Source organism: Bombus pyrosoma, linkage group LG11 (assembly GCF_014825855.1).
Source record: "Bombus pyrosoma isolate SC7728 linkage group LG11, ASM1482585v1, whole genome shotgun sequence".
NCBI classification, from domain to species: domain Eukaryota; kingdom Metazoa; phylum Arthropoda; class Insecta; order Hymenoptera; family Apidae; genus Bombus; species Bombus pyrosoma.
Genome location: NC_057780.1, coordinates 10110272 through 10131272, shown reverse-complemented (window position 1 = coordinate 10131272; position 21001 = coordinate 10110272). Strand labels below are relative to the sequence as shown.

The 21001-nt window shown below is 32.3% G+C and overlaps 3 protein-coding genes across 6 annotated transcripts in view; 2 read left to right on the top strand and 1 right to left on the bottom strand.

The window, feature by feature from the left end:
* Nucleotides 1-823: 823 nt before the first annotated feature.
* LOC122572725 (crossover junction endonuclease MUS81) overlaps nucleotides 824-21001 on the bottom strand; it is a 57093-nt gene continuing 36915 nt past the window's right edge. For 3 of the 4 annotated variants that reach the window (XM_043738087.1, XM_043738088.1, XM_043738090.1), the window contains one exon: nucleotides 11657-11772. The gene's annotated coding sequence lies outside the window, so the exon portion shown is untranslated. Of the gene's footprint in view, nucleotides 3442-11656; nucleotides 11773-21001 lie in introns of those variants that run through there. The other variant, XM_043738089.1, reaches the window with a different exon arrangement.
* On the top strand, nucleotides 1288-11175 carry LOC122572363. The gene is made up of 19 exons (XM_043737246.1): nucleotides 1288-1402; nucleotides 3829-4373; nucleotides 4488-4657; nucleotides 4789-4914; nucleotides 4982-5472; nucleotides 5692-5793; nucleotides 5904-5994; nucleotides 6068-6204; nucleotides 6284-6416; nucleotides 6507-6521; nucleotides 8528-8713; nucleotides 8848-8973; nucleotides 9055-9172; nucleotides 9286-9550; nucleotides 9987-10103; nucleotides 10193-10283; nucleotides 10360-10496; nucleotides 10826-10958; nucleotides 11034-11175. Coding segments are annotated over exons 2-19 (2493 nt in total). The 5' UTR covers nucleotides 1288-1402; nucleotides 3829-4372; the 3' UTR covers nucleotides 11088-11175.
* The window catches only part of LOC122572359, a 14558-nt gene continuing 6700 nt past the window's right edge, over nucleotides 13144-21001 (top strand). Inside the window, exons 1-15 of the mRNA XM_043737236.1 lie at nucleotides 13144-14961; nucleotides 15136-15299; nucleotides 15434-15559; nucleotides 15641-15758; nucleotides 15868-16132; nucleotides 16573-16689; nucleotides 16779-16869; nucleotides 16946-17082; nucleotides 17390-17522; nucleotides 17598-17639; nucleotides 19559-19729; nucleotides 19820-20141; nucleotides 20263-20527; nucleotides 20654-20770; nucleotides 20840-20930. Coding sequence (XP_043593171.1) covers nucleotides 14955-14961; nucleotides 15136-15299; nucleotides 15434-15559; nucleotides 15641-15758; nucleotides 15868-16132; nucleotides 16573-16689; nucleotides 16779-16869; nucleotides 16946-17082; nucleotides 17390-17522; nucleotides 17598-17639; nucleotides 19559-19729; nucleotides 19820-20141; nucleotides 20263-20527; nucleotides 20654-20770; nucleotides 20840-20930 — 2166 coding nt within the window. The 5' untranslated portion in view covers nucleotides 13144-14954. The remainder of the gene's footprint in view (nucleotides 14962-15135; nucleotides 15300-15433; nucleotides 15560-15640; nucleotides 15759-15867; nucleotides 16133-16572; nucleotides 16690-16778; nucleotides 16870-16945; nucleotides 17083-17389; nucleotides 17523-17597; nucleotides 17640-19558; nucleotides 19730-19819; nucleotides 20142-20262; nucleotides 20528-20653; nucleotides 20771-20839; nucleotides 20931-21001) is intronic.

Below are 21001 nucleotides of genomic sequence, written 5' to 3'. Positions count from 1 at the left end.
CATGTAAGTTGACAGCAGGAGGAATATACGAAATGAACATAGAGAATTTTGGAACGGTACGTACTTTGCAGTGTTAGGTTTATAATTATTTTGTTGTAATTTAAATAATGATATAATAATATTTTTTATTTTAAGACATTTAAAACACGCGTATCGTATTTTACGGTTCTCCTATCCTTGGGTGACTGATTCGTTTTCAAAATGAATCCGTCTTGTTCCATCTGTTCAATTTATAAGATTCTCCGGAACCTAACCATTGGTATTGATGTCGTAATGTGTATCTAATATACTTTTTATGGTATTATTAATATTAAATGTGTATGTAGACGTACAATGAAATAGTGTTTACATAGAATACTATACTAGCATGGAGGTACAATAATTATAAGTACACGTAAATAAAATCACTATATGGCGGGGCAGCCAGCTACGGTTGTTAAGGCTCGTGAGTCAAGAGAACGACATGCCGTCTCTCGCGAGTTCGAATCCCCTCGTCCCAGAAATGAAATTGTAAAATCTCTCTTAAAGTAATATACATACAACAGACAAGCAACAAAATAAAATCACTATATCCTCATTTCTTCTTTGATATTATTGCTTGAACATGACAATAATATTGTTTCTCTTTTTAAATAAATTTTGATCACTTCAATATCATTAAATGAAGATGACATTTTGTATTTCACGTTCATAGCTATATCTTAGCGTGTAAAGACAGTGTTTAGAAGGAAACGATGTTTAAACAGTGTTTAGAACTCTAACGTGATACCGAAATAAAGGATTTAAACTAAGAACGAGAGCACGAAAACAAACAAGACGAGCATAACACAGTAAAGAAGTTTATTGTAAGAACTAAATTAAATTAAACTTAACAAAATCCACTAAACTGAACTTGATGTAATTTAACAACGGCGATGAAATAAATATGAGCACGTACAATTATTTCGATTAAGAATATTAAAACGAGCACAACTATTTAACTTGGTTTTATGCGACGCAAAGCCTGTATCCTGCGGCTACTAACACTTCGTAATGAAAGATACTGCACCGTTCTTTCTACGTCTGTCGCCAGTTCTTACCAGACGTGAACTGGTGGTATAAGTACTACCTTGCTTCTGTCTGAATCGAATCGTTCCGCAACGTTGCGTACTTGAACGGATAACATAAATCAAACTACAATATAAGCGAGGCACCGCCGATGAACACATTGATATTACCCGACCTGTGGTCTACGACTCGAGCGTGATAAAAGAGCAGTTCGCGACGATTTGGACGGTTTGACCCCAGCTTAAGCCAATGCTGTCCAAAATTGTCTCCCGGGTGATAAACGCCGTTCCCACCATCGTATCGTTTTAACGAATACGTTGCACGTTTCATCTGACGCTATGGCTGACTGCTTAAGGTAGGAAGTGTAGAAACACATTACTATCACGTCATAGCACGTGACTTCACATAACATTCGGAAAGTATAATCCGACACATTCTCATTGTTTCAAATCCATTGGAAACAAACTACTATCGCGTCATGCTGTTTATATGCAATACGCTATGTGATAGTATGTGATTTCACGTGATGCGATAGTAATGTATTTCTACCTTTAGCGTCATGCGGATTCTCTGAACAAACACACTGCGCAAAAGAACGATGGGAAGCAGGCAAGTGAAGAGCCTCTATATTGCACAAATAAAAAATTTGGCATTGGTCGAAGTGACTCAGTGTTATTTAAAAAATAGGAAGCTCAAACTGTTCGTAACACAGTATCTTATATGTTCTTATGAATTCAAATATCTTCAATTACTGGGAAGTCAATCTGTCACTGAATATTCCATGAAACGTTCCAAACACCGTCTTCAATACTTCATCTCACTGAAATCGATGATTGTCCGAAAAAATGGGACAATTTTTGTCCACCATACCTAATTGATTTCTTTGTCCACTACACATAATTACTATAGAATGCTTTGACTAGAGCATAGCACAACACACATCTGTCTGGTCTTCATCATATTTCACCTTGAATTTACATATGAAAAAGATCTTCAAATATTGGAGAATTAGTGTATATGAAAACCACTACTGTTATTGTACGTTTTCGATAGCTAAATCCTCGAATAGTAAGAATTTTATAATTAATACTTAATTTTAGATATTCAATTATTCCTCGTCTTATGATAAGATGTCACATACTGTTTTAATCATACATTTTCTAAAAACGTTGTTCTCAAATAGAGCCTTTCTATACAGAGTGGAAGTTAGTTAGTTGACTCTAGATTATTAGAAATCAATGTTTTTAATGCTTCCTTATCGTTTGCTTAGTAAACCCTTAAAAACATGCAGCCGAACTTATCACGGTAGGACTTACAGAAAAACGTTATAGCATGCCTTCCTTTTAGCTTACGTATTCTATAAGTATTACGTCGCGTGGGACATCTGTACTCTATCCCTCGCTACCTGGCAGCCAACGGCCAACCTACAGTCTTCCCGATTCTCAATAGACCCAAGGACCCACCATAAAGCGTTAACTTTAGCTTCATTGTCTCCACACATGTTTGCCAGTCAAATCACTTGTCTCGAAGATTTCTCTAATTCTATAAGTATTTTCAGTTTATGGCTGGGTCTTGGCAAAGTTCTTGGGTTTATTAGGCGTTCTTAAAAAAGCTAACACATGTCCATCGAAAAAGGCTGTTTTTCGTCAGGAGCAAAGTCCACCCCCGCTCTACGTTGGTGGGAGACTTCTGCATATCCTGTTCATTAGAGTGGGTCATAACCAATCGGCATCGCGGATCGTTACCCTCACTTTCTGGACAAAAAGTGTGAACAACGAATCCGCGTTCTTCGGTCAAAGGATACATCCCACACCAAGCTTTCCTCCGAGACAACACAAGGGCAGTTCTGCACTCTCGATCAACTCTCGATCAACTCTCGATCAAGTCGTCACCCACTCTCGATCAAGTCGTCACCAACTCTCGATCAAGTCTTCAAGTCGTCAATAAGTGTTCGGTCGATCTCCCGCGAATAGAGTCCGTCGACATCATCATACGAAATGACACGCAAAGAGTCTTAGGTCGTACTAACTCGTCGTTGTACGGTCAAACATTCACTATTGTATAACACCGAAGTTGTTGGATCGATTAAATATATAGTAACCTGTTAATCGCAGCGTTATTTCAATTAATCACCCTTATTATCCCACAAGAAATAAGGGATCGTACGATTCGTGGCGTCGATTAGTCTATCGTAACGGGAATTTACGACTCTCGTTGGCGCGCTTCTACGAGATCGCGTCTCCCCGCGAACGTGCGAAAATACAATAAGTATAGTCGTAAAAGGAGACGACAATTCTTGTTACAGAGTCTTAAAAAGCACTTCGATAACTTTAATAAATACTCTTTTTGAAAAAGCAATTACGTTATTTACGTAGAGCCCACACCACAATGTCGCTGAAAAATTCGTATGAGTCGTATTTTACTTTTTTTTCTGATGAATAGTAAAGGATGACATTAACATGAAGATAATCTGAATGACAGTATTAATACTTGATATATGTTAATATATGTTAATTGAGATAAATTACTTTGACAAGTTATTTCTTTTTCCAAATTTGTTAGTTAAATACTGTGCATGTACGATAGTATGACATATTTCAGAAAAAATTAAAGAGATATTCCATATGTAAGTTATAAAATAAATTAAAGAGGTGATTCTTACCAAGATTATTTGACGAACAGCAGCAAATATTTTAAATATGTTAAACTCATCGATACCATGTAAAATGAACGCAACGGCATTTATGCAAAGCATGAAACTTGCAACTAAGATTTTTACAGACTTGCTACTAAGATGCTTTCATTTACCTAAATTTATGGAGAAACAAACGATACATATGGTAAAGATTCTGATTCTCGCTACTATTTTCGAATAATCGGAATTTGAATAAGAGAATTCAAACGAAAGGAGTTCACTTCATCGGTCAATATCGTTTCAACTACAATTCGTCCGAATAGACATAGTATAAATGAAATCCTATAATAATTTTTGTTTAACGATTCAGAAGTCTCTAACGATCAATTTTCCGTTTATCACGGAGGCATTCAACAAACAGATTGAAAAAAAGAAAGATAAGTACATCATTTTCTTATAGGCTAATGACTATCTCATAAATTTTAATGTACACATACTCTACCTGTAATAATGAAAATAACATGATGTCACTGAATGTAAAAGACATCCATATTTATCTGACCAACAAAATGTTTTTTTATTCCGGATCTCTAAAGAGTAGATTCGTACTTTGTGTCCAGCAGTATTGTTGAAACGTTCGTACCACACTACGTTTCCATAGTATTACTCCAGAAATTTGGAAACACTGGCAGTAAGAGAAAGAGATACAATATACATATATCACGATTAAAATATTTACCATTTCGTTCACTAATAACATTAATGTTATATCAACTATATGTGTATATATATATATATTATTTAGTGTTTCAGAAGAATGAAAGACGCACAAGCACTGTATTTGATATTTCTTATTACAAAGTATTTAAAAAGTATTTACTATTCTTGGGACAGTTTCCAAATCAATCGCGATGGAGCAGCAAATTTAATGTAACAGTGATGACAGGCAGTCTATTAACATTCTATTTTCCAGCGGTAAGTAAGAATGCTACAAATGAATTAGATACGTTAAAAATACTTATGTTATTAAAAAGATATTGTGGATATTGGTTACATGAAATTGATGAAAGGATATTGGATGCAATATAATTACTTTTACTCAACAGTTTGCACAAATTTTTACGTCATTATACGAAAAAGATCTGGGAGGGATGTTGGAAGGCATGCCTGTAGTGGCTTCGGTATCAGCTGTCTTAATAAAATTGCTAAATCATGAAATTTACAAGAAAAATGTATATAAATTTATGAAAACGAATTCTGTGGTAAAAGTAAAAATCACTAAATACAATTATTTTCTAGTTTGAAAAGATGTTCGATGTTATAAAGAAAGACTGGAAATTATTAAACGATAAGAGTCAAACACATATTCTTGAGGAAATTACTAAACAAGGAAATAAGATTGGTGAAATATATAGAAGTAACTGTTGCAGCTTATCTTTCGATAAATTTTACGATAAATTGAATATGTTGTTATATATTAACATTTTTAATAATTTCTATACAAATGACAAGTTTCTGATATTTTCAGCTTTTGTGTTATCATGTATGTCAGGATTTATAGTCATTCCGTTATACCCTGCATTCTTAGATATCATCAAACCACTCAATGAAACTCGCCAAAGACATCAAATGTTCAGACTGACATACTTTCTAGATGAAAATCGGTACTTTTATCCTATATATTTTCATTCACTTTGGTGTTCATTCGTAACAGTGATGATTGCAGTCACTATCGATTCATTGTATATACAGATCGTTCATCACGATTGTGCCATATTTGCTATATGTGGGTAAGTATATAATAATATTTTAGAATAATATTTGTACATAAAATCGCAGGCTGCAAGGAATGATATCATGAGATTTTCTTTGTTCGCTACAGTATTTGTGAAAAGTAATAAAAATAACATTTTTTCAAAATTACTTCTATCTTGAATTCAATTTATCTAGCTTCTTTTAATATAAAGAAAAATGGACTTCCTTTATTCAGATACTTATCAATGATATAGGCAGAACATTATAACAGCAACAGGATCTACTGGTGTTCGTATAAATGAAACTTACACTGAACGGTTTAGACAATGCTTGACCATGCATAAGAATGCCCTCCAGTTAGTAACGATAAAGTTATAATTAACGTTATAATAAAAAAGTTATAATAGAAAAAGTAGCAAAAGCGTTTACAGATTACGGTTGACTTTTTCTTTGGTTGTATTTTAAGATTATTCGAGATGTTAGATGACAGCAGCCGCAGGAGTTTCTTTTTCCAAATTTTGCTAACTATGGTCGGTATGACCATAACAGCCGTACAAGTAAGAATTATTTTGCAATTATAGAAAATATTAATGAATCAAATATTAAACTATATTGATGCCTTTTAATTAGGCAGTTATAAATCTGCATCGACCCGAGGAAGCTCTTAGAATTGGACTGTTTCTTGTGGGCCAACAATTCCATTTGCTTATTATTACTCTACCTGGACAAGTAATCACGGATCATAGTTTCGAGTTGACTAATGATATGTATGTTAACAAATATGTTTTAAACGTTCGAAAAGTCATCAGTTTGGTATAACACCTGTATTAATCTTATATCTAATAGATACCGCTCAATGTGGTACGACATGCCAATAAATGTTCAAAGAATACTTCACATGATGCAAATGAGATCTAGTAAACCATGTAAGTTGACAGCAGGAGGGATATACGAAATGAACATAGAGAATTTTGGAATAGTACGTACATGATAGTATAAAACGGGTATAATCATTTTTCGTCATGATGTAAGTAACGAAATAGTAATTGATATTTTTTCATATCTTAAGACATTTAAGACATGCGTATCATACTTCATGGTGCTCCTATCATTGAAAGACTAATTTGTTCTCGGAAGAAGTTCATCCTGTTAATCCCGTTTTTGATGTAAAAGAATACCGAACAATGATCAAATATTGATACGAATATGGCAATGCGTATCTACATAGTAGCTCGTTAGATATGTATAATAAAAAGGTGTAAATCAATGTATGGTACAATAAATAAACGTACATATAAACAAAGCGCTTATTTCGGTATTACTGTTTAAGCATGGAAACAATATTGTCTTGCCTTTTTACTTTGTTCTTTCATTAATTTCAATAAAATAGCACAAAACACTAATACTATTTTCTAAGTAAAATACATAACGATACTTGTATCATGATTTCATGTTTGTCAGTTTTTATAATTTCAAATTCAATGCTCAAAATAAATTGGGGAAACGAAACTTAGTAAGATCATCTTTTGTGAAGAAACAAAACGTTTTAAACTTGTGAATTTCAGTAATACACGCTACGTAAAATGAAAATCAGTGTCATTTATGCAAAGTATGAGATTTGCCACTAAGAGCATACAGAGATATATAATATTAAAATATTTAAAGAAGAGTATGAATATGGAATATCCATTTTATTTTTTAGTGTAGAGAATCTCAGAAGAGACATAAATAGAAAAAACACACGAAGAAGTTTGTATACGAAGAAGACAGTATAGTGCAAGCTTTTTGTTAATTCTGTGCAAGCTACATACATTCTCAGCAGTAATATCTTACAGTCTATCGTCACACGTTAAAATAACTTAACTGCTCTAATGCAGTCAAATTTCTTTAGTTAAACAGCTTTAATAGCTTGTATCATATTTTATTCGAAATAATTATTTCTTAAATTTTTCTATTTTTTTATCTAACTTTATCCGTGGCATTTAAAGGAAACATTGACATCCATTTGATTATTTACTGTATAAACTATATAGACGGTCATATAGCAATAAAGTATTTCTCATATTTCTGCCAATTCGTTACTTGACTTTTTCTTATTATGTCATAATCAAAAGCATAAACACTTCACATCTTCATTGATTTACTAGATGTCGATTATCGTAGTATGACTTCCCTTTTTATCTTGCTTCAAAATTACAATATAAACCAATGTAAATTTCACTTCAATAAAGACGCGAGGACACTTCCTACTGCGGCTGGAACGTAAAATGAACATAAAAGAATTATAACAATCAGCAATGGTTTCTAGGAGAGAGTGTTCTAGTCGTCAAAACGCGTGATGTACAAAATTCATATCGATCGAAATTATCAAAACTGTAAAACTGTACTGTAACTGTAACTATTAACTGTAAGTACTATATACAGAATACAATTTTGTTTTCTCATATTTCTGCCCTATCTCATATTTGTAATCTTTCCTCTGTCTATATCTCAACATTTATCTTCGTGGTATCTATGTTCTTCAACAATAGGGGAACAATTCTTTGTCTTCCACTGAATCGTTCAACAAGCGACAGTCTTAGAAAGAGATGATTGATAGTTTATGACGTGAATCCTAACTGAAATCGGCAATCCCTTAAAAGAACGATTACGCCATTTTCTTATAGGCATGTACTTATGTAACTACCGTATAACTGCTAATACAATAACACCAGCAATCAAACAGTTTTGCCTCGATACAATAAATAAAATAATATGAAAATACTGTCACTAAGTTTCTCTACACTATACCGAATCAATTTACTACTACTTGATACTTTGGATCTACAAAGAATCGCTTCATGCATTCGGCACGGCATGCCAGTTTTATTGAGTTTGTGCCTCCGTTGCGTTGCGCTTCTTTAAAAGTCGATGTTTCACGAATTTGGAAATATGAACGGTAAGAGGAAGGGACACAATATACTTACATTATACCGCGATCAAAATATCTAACGTTTCGTTTACTAATAGTATTAACAGTATCTGAATTATATTTCTGTATATATTTTAGATCGATAATTTTATTCAAATATAATTTATTCAAATAATTTTATTCAATTTTCGAAATATTTAGTATTACAGGAAACCGGAGAACAGTATCCTAATATATATGACATTCCTTATTATAACACGATCAAGAAGTATTTAAGATTTTTGGGCTTAGATCCACACCAAAAACATGGATTGATCATTGTAATTATAATGATGATTAGTATGACAAGCGGACTTATTCCAATGGTGAGGTAAACATATCGGGGATGCAAGTTATAGAAATAGTACTATAGTTAAAATATGTAAAGTGATTGAATTCTACGTAATAAATTAAATAGTCAGATAATGTCATTAAACAACTGGAACTTATAATTCATTAGTCAATCGTATTGTATGGATCATTATACACCAAGAATCTGGACATGGTGCTCGAGTGTTTGCCGCATTTAGGTGCACTTTTGACCAGTTTCGTTAAAATATTGAATGTTCATCTCAACAGAGAAAATGTACACAAATTTATTACTACTGAATAATCTTTTCGGACGAAAGCATGTTATAAAGTTATGACAACACGTGTTATGTTGTAGTTTAGAAAATTGTTCGAATCTATAACGAAGGAATGGCAGCAGCTGGAATTAAGTCAAGATTTGTACATTCTGGAAGAAGTCACCATACGAGGCAGCAAAATGGCGAAATTGTATCGAAGTAAGTGTATTATCATGTCTTAATTTTTTAATCGGCGTGCTTCTAGTACATGTAAAAACGGATTTATACCACTCAATATTTCGCATTTAAATGATCAATTCTAATCTTTTCAGATACTTTACTGATATGTATGGTACTTTTTTTACTCGTTCCACTGCTTCCTCCTATGTTGGATATCGTTCTTCCACTAAATGAAACTCGACCACGACAACAAATATTTAATGTTAATTACGTGCTTTTTGACAGCAATGACTATTTTTTCTACGTGTACTTACAGTTATCTTGGACGGCAATAGTAGTTTCGATAATCATAGTTACTGTAGATTCTTTATTGATGCTTATAGTTCACCACAATGGTGGACTATTTATAGTATGTGGGTAAATATGATTTACTCAATACAATTATATTACATATAATTATGTATATATATTACCGCTTCAAAATTTTTAATTGGTTGCAACATAATTATAAAATTACAGATATTCAAGTTTTTCAGATGTTTATTACAGTGGGTCACGAAGGTACTTGAGCATCCAAATACTAATCTTTACTTTTGTTTGTAGTAAATGTTTTATAGCTTTTATATTCGTTTAAATACGTTTATATATATTTATATAAAATTTTAGATTGGTTTGAAACTTTACTAATACAATAATGACAGATGTGTCGCATTAGAGTTAATAAAATTTCAAAACGTTTTATAAAACATATGTAACAGATGTATACATGAAACAACATATATACTTTTGTCAGCCACTGTATATATCAATAGACATTACGATAATTTCTTTTAATTCTCGATATATANTCCAGGCAACAAATCCAAAAGAATACAAGGCACTTAAATTCATTCGCTAATGAAGTTATGTCGGAACGTTACACATACAAACAGATCAGAAAATGCGTGATCATGCACAATAAAGCCATAGAGTTGGTATTTAACAAATAACGATACAGTACAATAAATTAACAAATTGTTATTGAACAACATTAATCATTTGTGCTCATTTTATTTTCAGGTTTTACGATATTTTAGATGAAAACAATCGAATTAGCTATATGATTCAAATTGGACTAAATATGATTGGTATAACCACGACAGCTGTTCAAGTAAAGATATTCACACAGCGAAAATCTGCCAAAACTTTAAAAATCATTAACCTAATCAACTGTTTTATATTTGCAGGCAGTGATTAACTTAGATAGACCGGAAGAATCAATTAGAAGCGCTGTGCTATGCGGTGCAAATCAGTTTCATTTGTTTATGCTCAGTTTACCTGGACAAATACTTATAGATCATTGCACCGAGCTATCGAAACAACTGTAGGTGTTGGGTGTTTTCAAAGCGTAAGTGCGGTAGAATCTCGAATATCAGATCACAGATTAATGAAAATTTGTGGATGGTCCTGTATATGAAAAATTGAAAAATAAGAATAGGAACTGATGAAAATTTTTACATTTTTATCCAAACATTTTTGTTTGTTTCTGATATTAGTATTTGTAAAATAATTCAAAGTAAATGATACTCTTCCACGTCCAAGCAAAGCAATTCGATTAACCGTACAGCGCATACCATGGTTAGATCGGATGATCAAGATTCTGCTGCAATCTTATTAATCATAGAATGTAATGGTTTACTGACATCGAAACAGATACAGTTCTACATGGTATGGAGCACCAGTAAAAGTTCAAAGAATGCTTTACATGATGCAAATAAGAACTAGGAGGCCATGTACCTTAACTGCGTGTGGATTGTACCAAATGAACATTGAGAACTTCGGAACTGTATGTAACTCAGCATAAGTCGATTACAATTGTTGAACTATATCAACCATTATTTACAATCGTTTTCATTGTAAGACCTTCAAAACCTGCATGTCGTATATTACGATGATAATGTCATTGAAAGGATGAAGTTTACCTCCATCTTCGTTGCATTTTATACTTGGACTGAGTAAGCATCAAGATGGTACAATAACCGATATAATACTTTGTCATTATATCGAACGTACAAATAGTGTTAATAAATCACGATGATTAGTAGATATACTTTAATTCACAACTGATACTGTAAACCTTCCCAAAATTACTGCACTGGATATTTTTAAATATCGCCAGAGAGTACAATGTGTGTATGTATACACGTTTACTAACGTCATCAAGGTAAACAGATATGATACAAGTACTCAATTAAATCAAGCGGGTAATAATTGTTTCTTTATTTTTTGCATCACATAAATAACATCGTTGCACAGTTATATCGGAGAACACTGCGAAAACATAATGGCTCTAGTCGAAATTCGAACTACTTCACTGAGCAGTTACATGTTTATCAGCGAACGCGTAAGCAGTGCAATGTGTAATCAATATTTCAGAACAATTACAGATCTTGATCTTTCAAGGAAATCGACAGGTGGCACGACAATGGCGTACGTGTCATTTTTTACCTACTATACGGTTTTTACCGCACTTTGAACCTGCTTTAAAAATGATACATACCTGTCCAGTAAACAAAATGATTCGCAGATTTGCAAATTCATACTTCGTGTAATGCCGAGTATTTAGTACAACTGTGTTTACTAGATATTGACCCCCAGTTCTGGAAATGAATAGATACATTTATATACTTTACGAACATTAAATAGTTACAAACAGAGTTACGTTAGCATACGGTTTCATTAACTACCATGACCCTATTCTAAAAATCTGGTCTCATGGACAATAAGGCAAAGGTACAACGAGATAGTATTTAAATTACGATTAAAATATTTAAAGTGGCCCGAAAAAGTATTATATTTAGTATTTCAGGGAAAGGTAAAACAGTATCGTGATATGTTCGAAATCTAGTACCGTAAAGTACTCAAGAAGTACTTACAATTAGTAGGACTACTCCCGCGTCAAAAGCAAGAATTTCGGAAATAATATAAAAAGGACGATATTTATTATACAAAGAAGATTTCAGGCAACAACGAAATGTTGAAAGGCCATGCTATTTTATATATTCTAGTTTAACAAGATGTTCGATTTCGTGTCGAAAGAGTGGCAATAGTTGTAATTAAATAATGAATTATCCGTTCTAGAGAAATAGTCCTGCAAGGCAATGAAATGGCCCAATTGTATGGAAGTAAGATTAGTGTATAAACTGATTCACGAAATCGAATCAATTTTTAGAAGATGGAACAAACAACTTGAGCTTTGTTTTAAGACGTTAGAAGCAGTAGTTTACCCTTATGTTTCAGTCAGTCGTTAATTTTGATAGACCAGTAGGAGCTCTTAAATGTGGTATATTTTGTGGAGCCATTCAGTTCCATTCGCTTGTGCTCACTTTATCTGGACAATACTGCTAGACTATTACGCTGACTTAATGAAACAATAGTACGCGTTTAGTGTCGTATTTAGTGTGGCCATCATATGCAAGTTATCATGCTAATCGGAATGTAACGTTTGACCGAATTGAAATAGGTACAATTCCACATGGTATAACATATCGGTAAAAATTCAAAAAATGTTTTACGTGACGCAAATAAGGAGGAAGAAGCCATGTGTTTCAACAACAGATGGATTGTACGAAATGAATATGGAAAACTTCGGAATATTATGTATTTCTATAAGGCTAACATAGTTATTTATATGTACTTGTATGTGTATACCGTAATTGTATATTATCTACTCTCCGATTATTTTAAATTTTAAGACCTTCAATACGTGCATGTCGTCTTTCACAATGATAACGTTGGCAAAATAATATTTCCACGTCAGCTGTGGGAAATATGGTAGCATAGTCGTTATGTCCTGACATTGAATTTGGACTAAGCAAGAATGCAGATAATAGTAAAAATAACCGACGTATGTTATTAATTTTGTATTATTTAAATCATCCTATCGAATATGCAAATAAAATTATTGTGTAATAAAATTACATGTCTAAATTAATGATTAACTATTATTAGTACTTACTAGATTTCTGCCTCTATATATATATTATTCTTCTATTATATATACACAGTAAGTTTCATCCTCGTGTTATAAAATAAGGAGTAGAATAAAGTAACCATAATTTTTGTTAAAATTATGATACCTGCATCTTGCACAATAAGTAACTGACATGGTTATATATCTATCGAATGAAATGATTTTGTCGAATATGCAAATAAGATTATAAAACATCATTTGTCATATATTGTTTTTGTCTTTAGTCGAACCTTGTGTCTGTGAACTTTACGGAAATGATTAATAGTATTCTATTCCTTTGAATTCTTTGTACATTATCACGGAAAAAGTTTATATTTCGTATTGTAACAAGGTTTTTCATTGTTCAACTATAACAAGGTAGGAAACAAAATTTCAGAAATACTCATGCCTTGTAAGTAACATTATAACCTTGACTTTTCTTATTCGTAGAAGAACCCATAATTGGCTACAATATCTAAAGTAGCAAAATAAATTCACAGTACTTTTTTAAGGAATTAAATAATTTCAATTAATCTGTGTACAGCAATCCTCTGTTAAGAACCGCAATTAACATTTCATTTTGAACTTTTTCCAAATGTAGGTAAAATCGGACTATTAAAAATTACGATAGTAACGTGAACCAATGTTACTTTTGAGAGAAATAAGTTGATCCACACGATAGGCACTGAATGTACAATTCGCCTTTAAAATCTTCGGGAAATTTTATTTTTGCCGTGAATAATTCNTGGTTGAGTATCTCAATTTGTCGAATGGAATTTAAATCAATTCATCTACTACAATTTGCGTATTTACTGACTTTCTTTTACTAGGAAGTACAGGTTCTTTGTTAATTGTGTGCAAGCCACATACATTCTCAGCAGTGATATCTTCATTAATTTTGGCGTACATATAAGTAAACTATATACAACTAGCAATACAGTATTTCTCATATATCTATCAATTCGTTATTTCAGTTTTTCTTATTATACCACATCAAAAGCATAAACATTTCACATCTTTATTGATTTACTATATCTCGATTATCGTAGTATATCTTCCCGTTTTTGTTTTGTTTCAAAACTCTGTATCACACTGTAAACCAACGTAAATTTTACTTCAATAAGAACGTGAAGACACTTCCTACTGCGTCTGGAACGTAAAATGTACATTAAATAGAAGAACGATAACTATCAGCAATGGTTGCTGGGAAAGAGTGTTCTAGCCGTCATAACGCGTGATGTATAAAATTCATATCGATCGAAATTATCAAAACTGTCAGAACTGTACTGTAACTGTAACTATTAACTGTAAGTACTATATACAGAATACAATTTTGTTTTCTGATATTTCTGCCCAATCTCATATTCGTAATCTCTCCTCTGTCTATATCTCAACATTTATCTTCGAGGTATCTCTGTTCTTCAACAATAGGGGACCAATTTTTTGTCTTCCATTGAATCGTCCAACAAGCGACAGTTTTAGAAAGAGATGATTGATATTTTATGATGTGCATCTTAACTGAAATCTGCAGTCCCTTAAAAGAACAATTACGTCATTTTCTTATAGGCATGCACATATGTAGCTACCGTATAAACAGCTAATACAATAATACCAGCAATCAAACAGTTTTGCCTCGATACAATAAATGAAATAATATGAAAATACCGTCATTAAATTTCTCTACACTTTACCGAATCAATTTACTACTACTTGATACTTTGGATCTATAAAGAATCGCTTCATGCATTCGGCACGGCATGCCAGTTTTATTGAGTTTGTGGTTCCGTGCGTTGCGTTTCCTTACAAGTCATTGTCTCGAAATTTGGAAACATGGACGGTAAGAGAAAGGGACGCAATACTCTTATATTATACCGTGATCAAAATATCTAACGTTTCGTTTACTAATAGTATTAACGGTATCTGAATTATATTTCTGTATATATTTTAGATCGATAACTTTATTCAAATATAATTCATTCAAATAATTTTATTCAATTTTCGAAATATTTAGTATTTCAGAAAACCGGGGAACAGTATCCCAATATATATGACATTCCTTATTATAACATGATCAAGAAGTATTTGAGATTTGTGGGCCTAGATCCACACCAAAAAAATGGATTGATCACTGTAATTATAATGATGACTAGTATAACAACCGTACTTATTCCAATGGTAAGGTAATCATATCGTAGCTGCAACTTATAGAAATAGTACTATAGTTAAAATATGTAAAGTGATTGAATTCTACGTAATAAATTAAATAGTCAGATAATGTCATTAAACAACTGGAACTTATAATTCATTAGTCAATCGCATTGTACGAATCATTATACACCAAGAATCTGGACGTGATGCTGGAGTGTTTGCCACATTTAGCTGCAATTGTGACCAGTTTCGTTAAAATAATGAATGTCTATCTCAACAGAGAAAATGTACGCGAATTTATTATTATTCAATAATCTTTTCGGACGAAAGCATATTATAAAGTTATGACAACACGTTTTATGTTCTAGTTTAGAAAATTGTTTGATTCTATAACGAAAGAATGGCACCAGCTGGAATTAAGTCAAGATTTGTATATTCTGGAAGAAGTCACCATACGAGGCAGCAAAATGGCGAAATTGTATCGAAGTAAGTTACCGTGCCTTAATTTTTTAATCGGCTTACTTCTAGTGCACGTAAAAACGGATTCGTACCACTCAATATTTTGTACTCGAATGATCAATTCTAATCTTTTCAGATACATTAATGATATTTATGGTACTCTTTTTATTCGTTCCACTGATTTCTCCTATGATGGATATCCTTCTTCCACTAAACGAAACTCGACCACGACAACAACTACTTAATGTTAATTACGTGCTTTTTGATAGCCGTAACTATTTTTTCTGTGTGTATTTACAGTTATCTTGGGCGGCAATAGTAGTTTCAATAAGCATAGTTACCGTAGATTCTTTATTGATGCTTATAGTTCACCACAATAGTGGACTATTTATAGTATGTGGGTGAATATGATTTACTCAATACAATTATATTACATATAATTATGTATATTCACTACCGCTTAAACATATTTGCACATTTTTAATACGTTGCAACATAATTATAAAATTACAGATGTTCAAGTTTTTCAGATGTTTATTACAGTGGGTCACGAAAGTACTTGAACATCCAAATACTAATCCTTTATTTCTTTGATAGTAAATGTTTTATAGCTTTTATATTCGTTTATATACGTTTATATATATTTATATACAGTTTTGGATTGGTTTGAAACTTTACTAATACAATAATGACAGATGTGTCGCATTAGAGTTAATAAAATTTCAAAACGTTTTATGAAACATATGTAACAGATGTATACATGAAACAACATATATACTTTTGTCAGTCACTGTATGTACCAATAGATATTATGATAATTTCTTTTAATTTATATATCCAGGCATCAAATCCAGAAAAAAACAAGGCACTTAAATTCATTTACTAATGAAGCTATGTCGGAACGTTACACATATAAAGAGATCAGAAATTGCGTGATCATGCACAATAAAGCCATAGAGTTTGTATTTAACAAATAATGATATAGTATAATAAATTTTCAAATTGTTATTGAACGACATTAATCATTTTTGCTCGTTGCATTTTTAGCTTCTATGATATATTAGATGAAAACAATCGAATTAGCTATATGATTCAAATTGGACTAACTATGATTGGTATAACCACAACTGCCGTTCAAGTAAAGATACTCATACAGTGAAAATCTACTAAAACTTGATAAGTCATTAACCTAATCAATTATTTTATATTTGCAGACAGTCATTAATTTAGATAGACCGGGAATATCAATTAAAAGCGCTGTATTGTGCGGCGCTAATCAGTTTCATTTATTTATGCTCAGTTTACCTGGACAGATACTTGTAGATCATTGCACCGAACTAACGAAACAATTGTACGTGTTTGGTGTTTTCGAAACGTAACTGCGGTAGAACCTCGATTATCAGATCACAGATTAATGAAAATTTGTGGGTGGTTCTGTATATGAAAGATTGAAAAATAAGAATGGGAACTGATGAAAATTTTTGTTTGTTTCTGATATTATTATTTGTAAAATAATTCAAAGTAAATGATGCTTTCCTATGTCCAAATAAAGCTATTCGATTAACCGGACAGCGCATTCCATGGTTAGATCGGATAATCAAGATTCTGCTGTAATCTTATTAATCATAGAATGTAATGTTTTACTGACATCGAAACAGATACGGTTCTACATGGTATGGAGTACCAGTAAAAACTCAAAAAATGCTTTACATGATGCAGATAAGAACTAGAAGTCCATGTACCTTAACTGCGTGTGGATTGTACCAAATGAACATTGAGAACTTTGGAACTGTATGTAACACAGTATAAGTCGATTGTAATTGTTGTACTATATCAACCATTATTTATAATCGTTTTCATTGTAAGACCTTCAAAACCTGCATATCGTACATTACGATGATGTTGTCATTGAAAGGATAAAGTTCAGTGTTACCTCTATATCCGTTGCATTTTATACTTGGACTGAGTAAGCATGAAGATGGTATAATAACCGATATAATAGTTTGTCATTATATCGAACGTACAAATAAAATTAATAAATCACGATGATTAGTTGATATACTTTAATTCGCTGTAAAGTAATACTGTGTACCTTCCCAAAAATTACTGTACTGGACCTTTTTAAATATCGCCAGAAAGTACAATGTATGTATGTATACACATTTACTAACATCATCAAGGTAAACAGAAATAATACGGGTCCTAATTAAACTGGCACTAATAAAACTGGCACTATTATATGTAACTACAGAAGTGCACAAAAATTTCTAATTTTTCATTTCATATTGTTAAAGCGATAATTTGAAAAACATTACGAAGTACATACTACACTATGGGCATAAACCAATTATGATTTATGCTACTGAAACTTTTTCCTTGTTATGCTGTCATATTCAGTACTGTATAAGATTCTTTCAAATATCGTTTTTACAATATAAAGTGAAGAACCTGGCTGAAAACTTCCTAACCACAATAGTTACGTATATTATATTATCTACTATTTACGAATATTTTAATCTTCAGACCGTCAAAGTGTGCATGTCCTATATTACAACGTTAATATCAGTGAAATATTGAGTCCGCACTACCTATCGAATGTAATTATCCATACATTCGTATTACATGTCGAATGTAATCATATCTACTGTATGTTCTACACAGTTTTATCTGACATAAGAATAAATGGCCGATATGTCATATTGAATAAATTGAACTATTTCAATGAATCTGCAAATAATGGTATAAAACCACACACTTCAAATACAGTGTTAATACTTTAGTACATAAATCGAACCTAAATAATATACATTCACTGTTATTTCACTGAATCTTCCTTACATTTCCGTCAAAAATAACTTGACAATCTTAAGAATATTGTTACAATATTCGTGTGTTGGAAACAGTGATAAACTCTTCACTGAAACTTTTCAACTGAAAGTCAGAGGAAGTGTTACAACTAGGATATGCTGTGCATAAAAAGAAATGTTTTCAAGCAGTTAACGCTATGAATGCTCTGCTAGCATTCACGATCAATTATTTATTTGGTATACTATAACTAATTATAATAACAGCTGTACCATGTCCCGCAGAGCGATGTAACATGTCTCACAGGAACGTCGGAAAACCATCATTATGATGTCAAAGATGATATCACAAAGTTAAAAATGATATCGTACTGTCGTACTTGGCAACAAATCGATTTACTATAATATTTAATGACGAAAATTATGCATTTTCAGCAATATTGAATGTCCAGTATAACTACATATGAAGCATATTGATTTCTACGAGAAGGGAATCCCATACTCCATACAACGCTTCTTATACACGCGATTTCTTCTAAAGCGGTGCACAAATTAAAAAGGCCGACGTTTGAAACCTGAAGTAACAGTCAGTAAGGCAAAGAGATTTACACTAAAACTAAAATATTTAGTTCTCTTTAAACTAATAATTGGGCTGCAGATATTTATGTAAATCCCACTTTGTATGAATAGATTTGAAAAATCGAACCCAGGAAAAAAATGATTTTATCTGTTACATATTACGGGCAATATTATATTTTGAATATTTTATATATTTTTACATATGATAAGATCGTTGATGATCGTCTTATTTCGGCTTCAAGAATCACGCCCTAAATTTCCTGACACATGTAGCCGAACATCCTGTATATTTTTGAATATTATATGCATTCATTACATCTCTTTTCCTTGCAACTTCACATAAATGTATAAAAACACGTAGTGACTAGTGGTATTAATCCTATATTGATGCTATTTCTATGCTATTTAATATAACACGATGGTGTAATTAATGTGGGTTTTGAGTATTCAGTGCTTCAGATAACCGGAGGCCCCGAAATATTTCAAGTGCCTTACTACAGCAAACTCGAGCGATACATCCAACTTTTGGGACAAGATCCGCGTCATAAAAGTAGCACTAGAAATATGATTGTGATAATAGTGGTGACTAGTATCGCAAGCATTACTATCCCAACGGTAAGAAAAACACGTCAATCATCATATAGAAAAGTAATAAAGCTAATAATCAGGTAATGTGATTAAACAATTGGGACCTGCAACCGATAGACAATAGAGTTATTTGCGTCGTTGCATAACAAGGACATGGATGGAGTCATCGAGTGTCTGCCACACTTTGTCACATCTTCCACCAGTGCTGTTAAAATATTAAATATGCATTTCAACAGGCGAAGTGTGCGCAAATTTCTTTTTATACAGAAAAATTGTCAACTACACACGTTGTTAAATGGACAAATACTTATCTTTTTCAAGTTTAACAAACTGTTCCAACTTGTGGCAAAACAATGGGAACAACTGAAATTAAATGACGAATTACACGTTCTGGAGGAAGTCGTCAAGCAAGGCAACAGAATGGCGCACTTTTATCGTAGTAAGTAAGCTATCCCAATTCTCATCAAGATTTCCAATATTTTTAATTTTTAACCAAAGCAATCCTTCCTAACATACATAAAATTATTTATACGTAAACAATCAATTGTGTTGACTTTCAGACACTTTAGTATCTTTTATGGTATTGTTCTTGCTAGTGCCACTAATTTCTCCCATTCTCGATATTGTCCATCCAATAAACGGAACTCGAACACGCCAACAACTACTAAGAGTTAATTACATATTTTTTAACGACGACGACTATTTCTTTTACATTTATTTACAATTATTTTGGAGCTCCGTCGTTATAGTGTTCACCATAATTAGTGCAGACTGGTTATACATGTTAATAATTCATCACAGTAGTGGATTATTTGCGGTTTGTGGGTAAATGTCATAATGTTATGCAAGACTTGGTTATTAGTCGCCATTCTGTCATGCATTAGTAAATATTGTAATCACTATATTTATAGTAAGTATACAAATGTTCAATATTTGTTATCATAACCGTAGACATCGAGTCCAAAAAGCAACTGTGAATGCAAACAACTTTACCGGTGAATTTGTTTCTGAGAATTACACGTATGAAAAAATCCGGCATTGCGCGATAATGCACAATGAAGCCATACGGTCTGTATTTATTAGGATAATCAAAAAATTACGAAATGTTACTAATATACATCTTCATCGACTTTAAAGATTTTCAAATATATTGAAAGAAAGCAGTCAAGGTAGTTACTTAATTCAGGTTGGATTGAATATGTTGGGGATAAGCGCGACAGCTGTTCAAGTAAAAACAATCTTCAAAATGATAACAAACATTAAAAGTAGTTTCAGGCAAATAATTGTTTATATCATTCT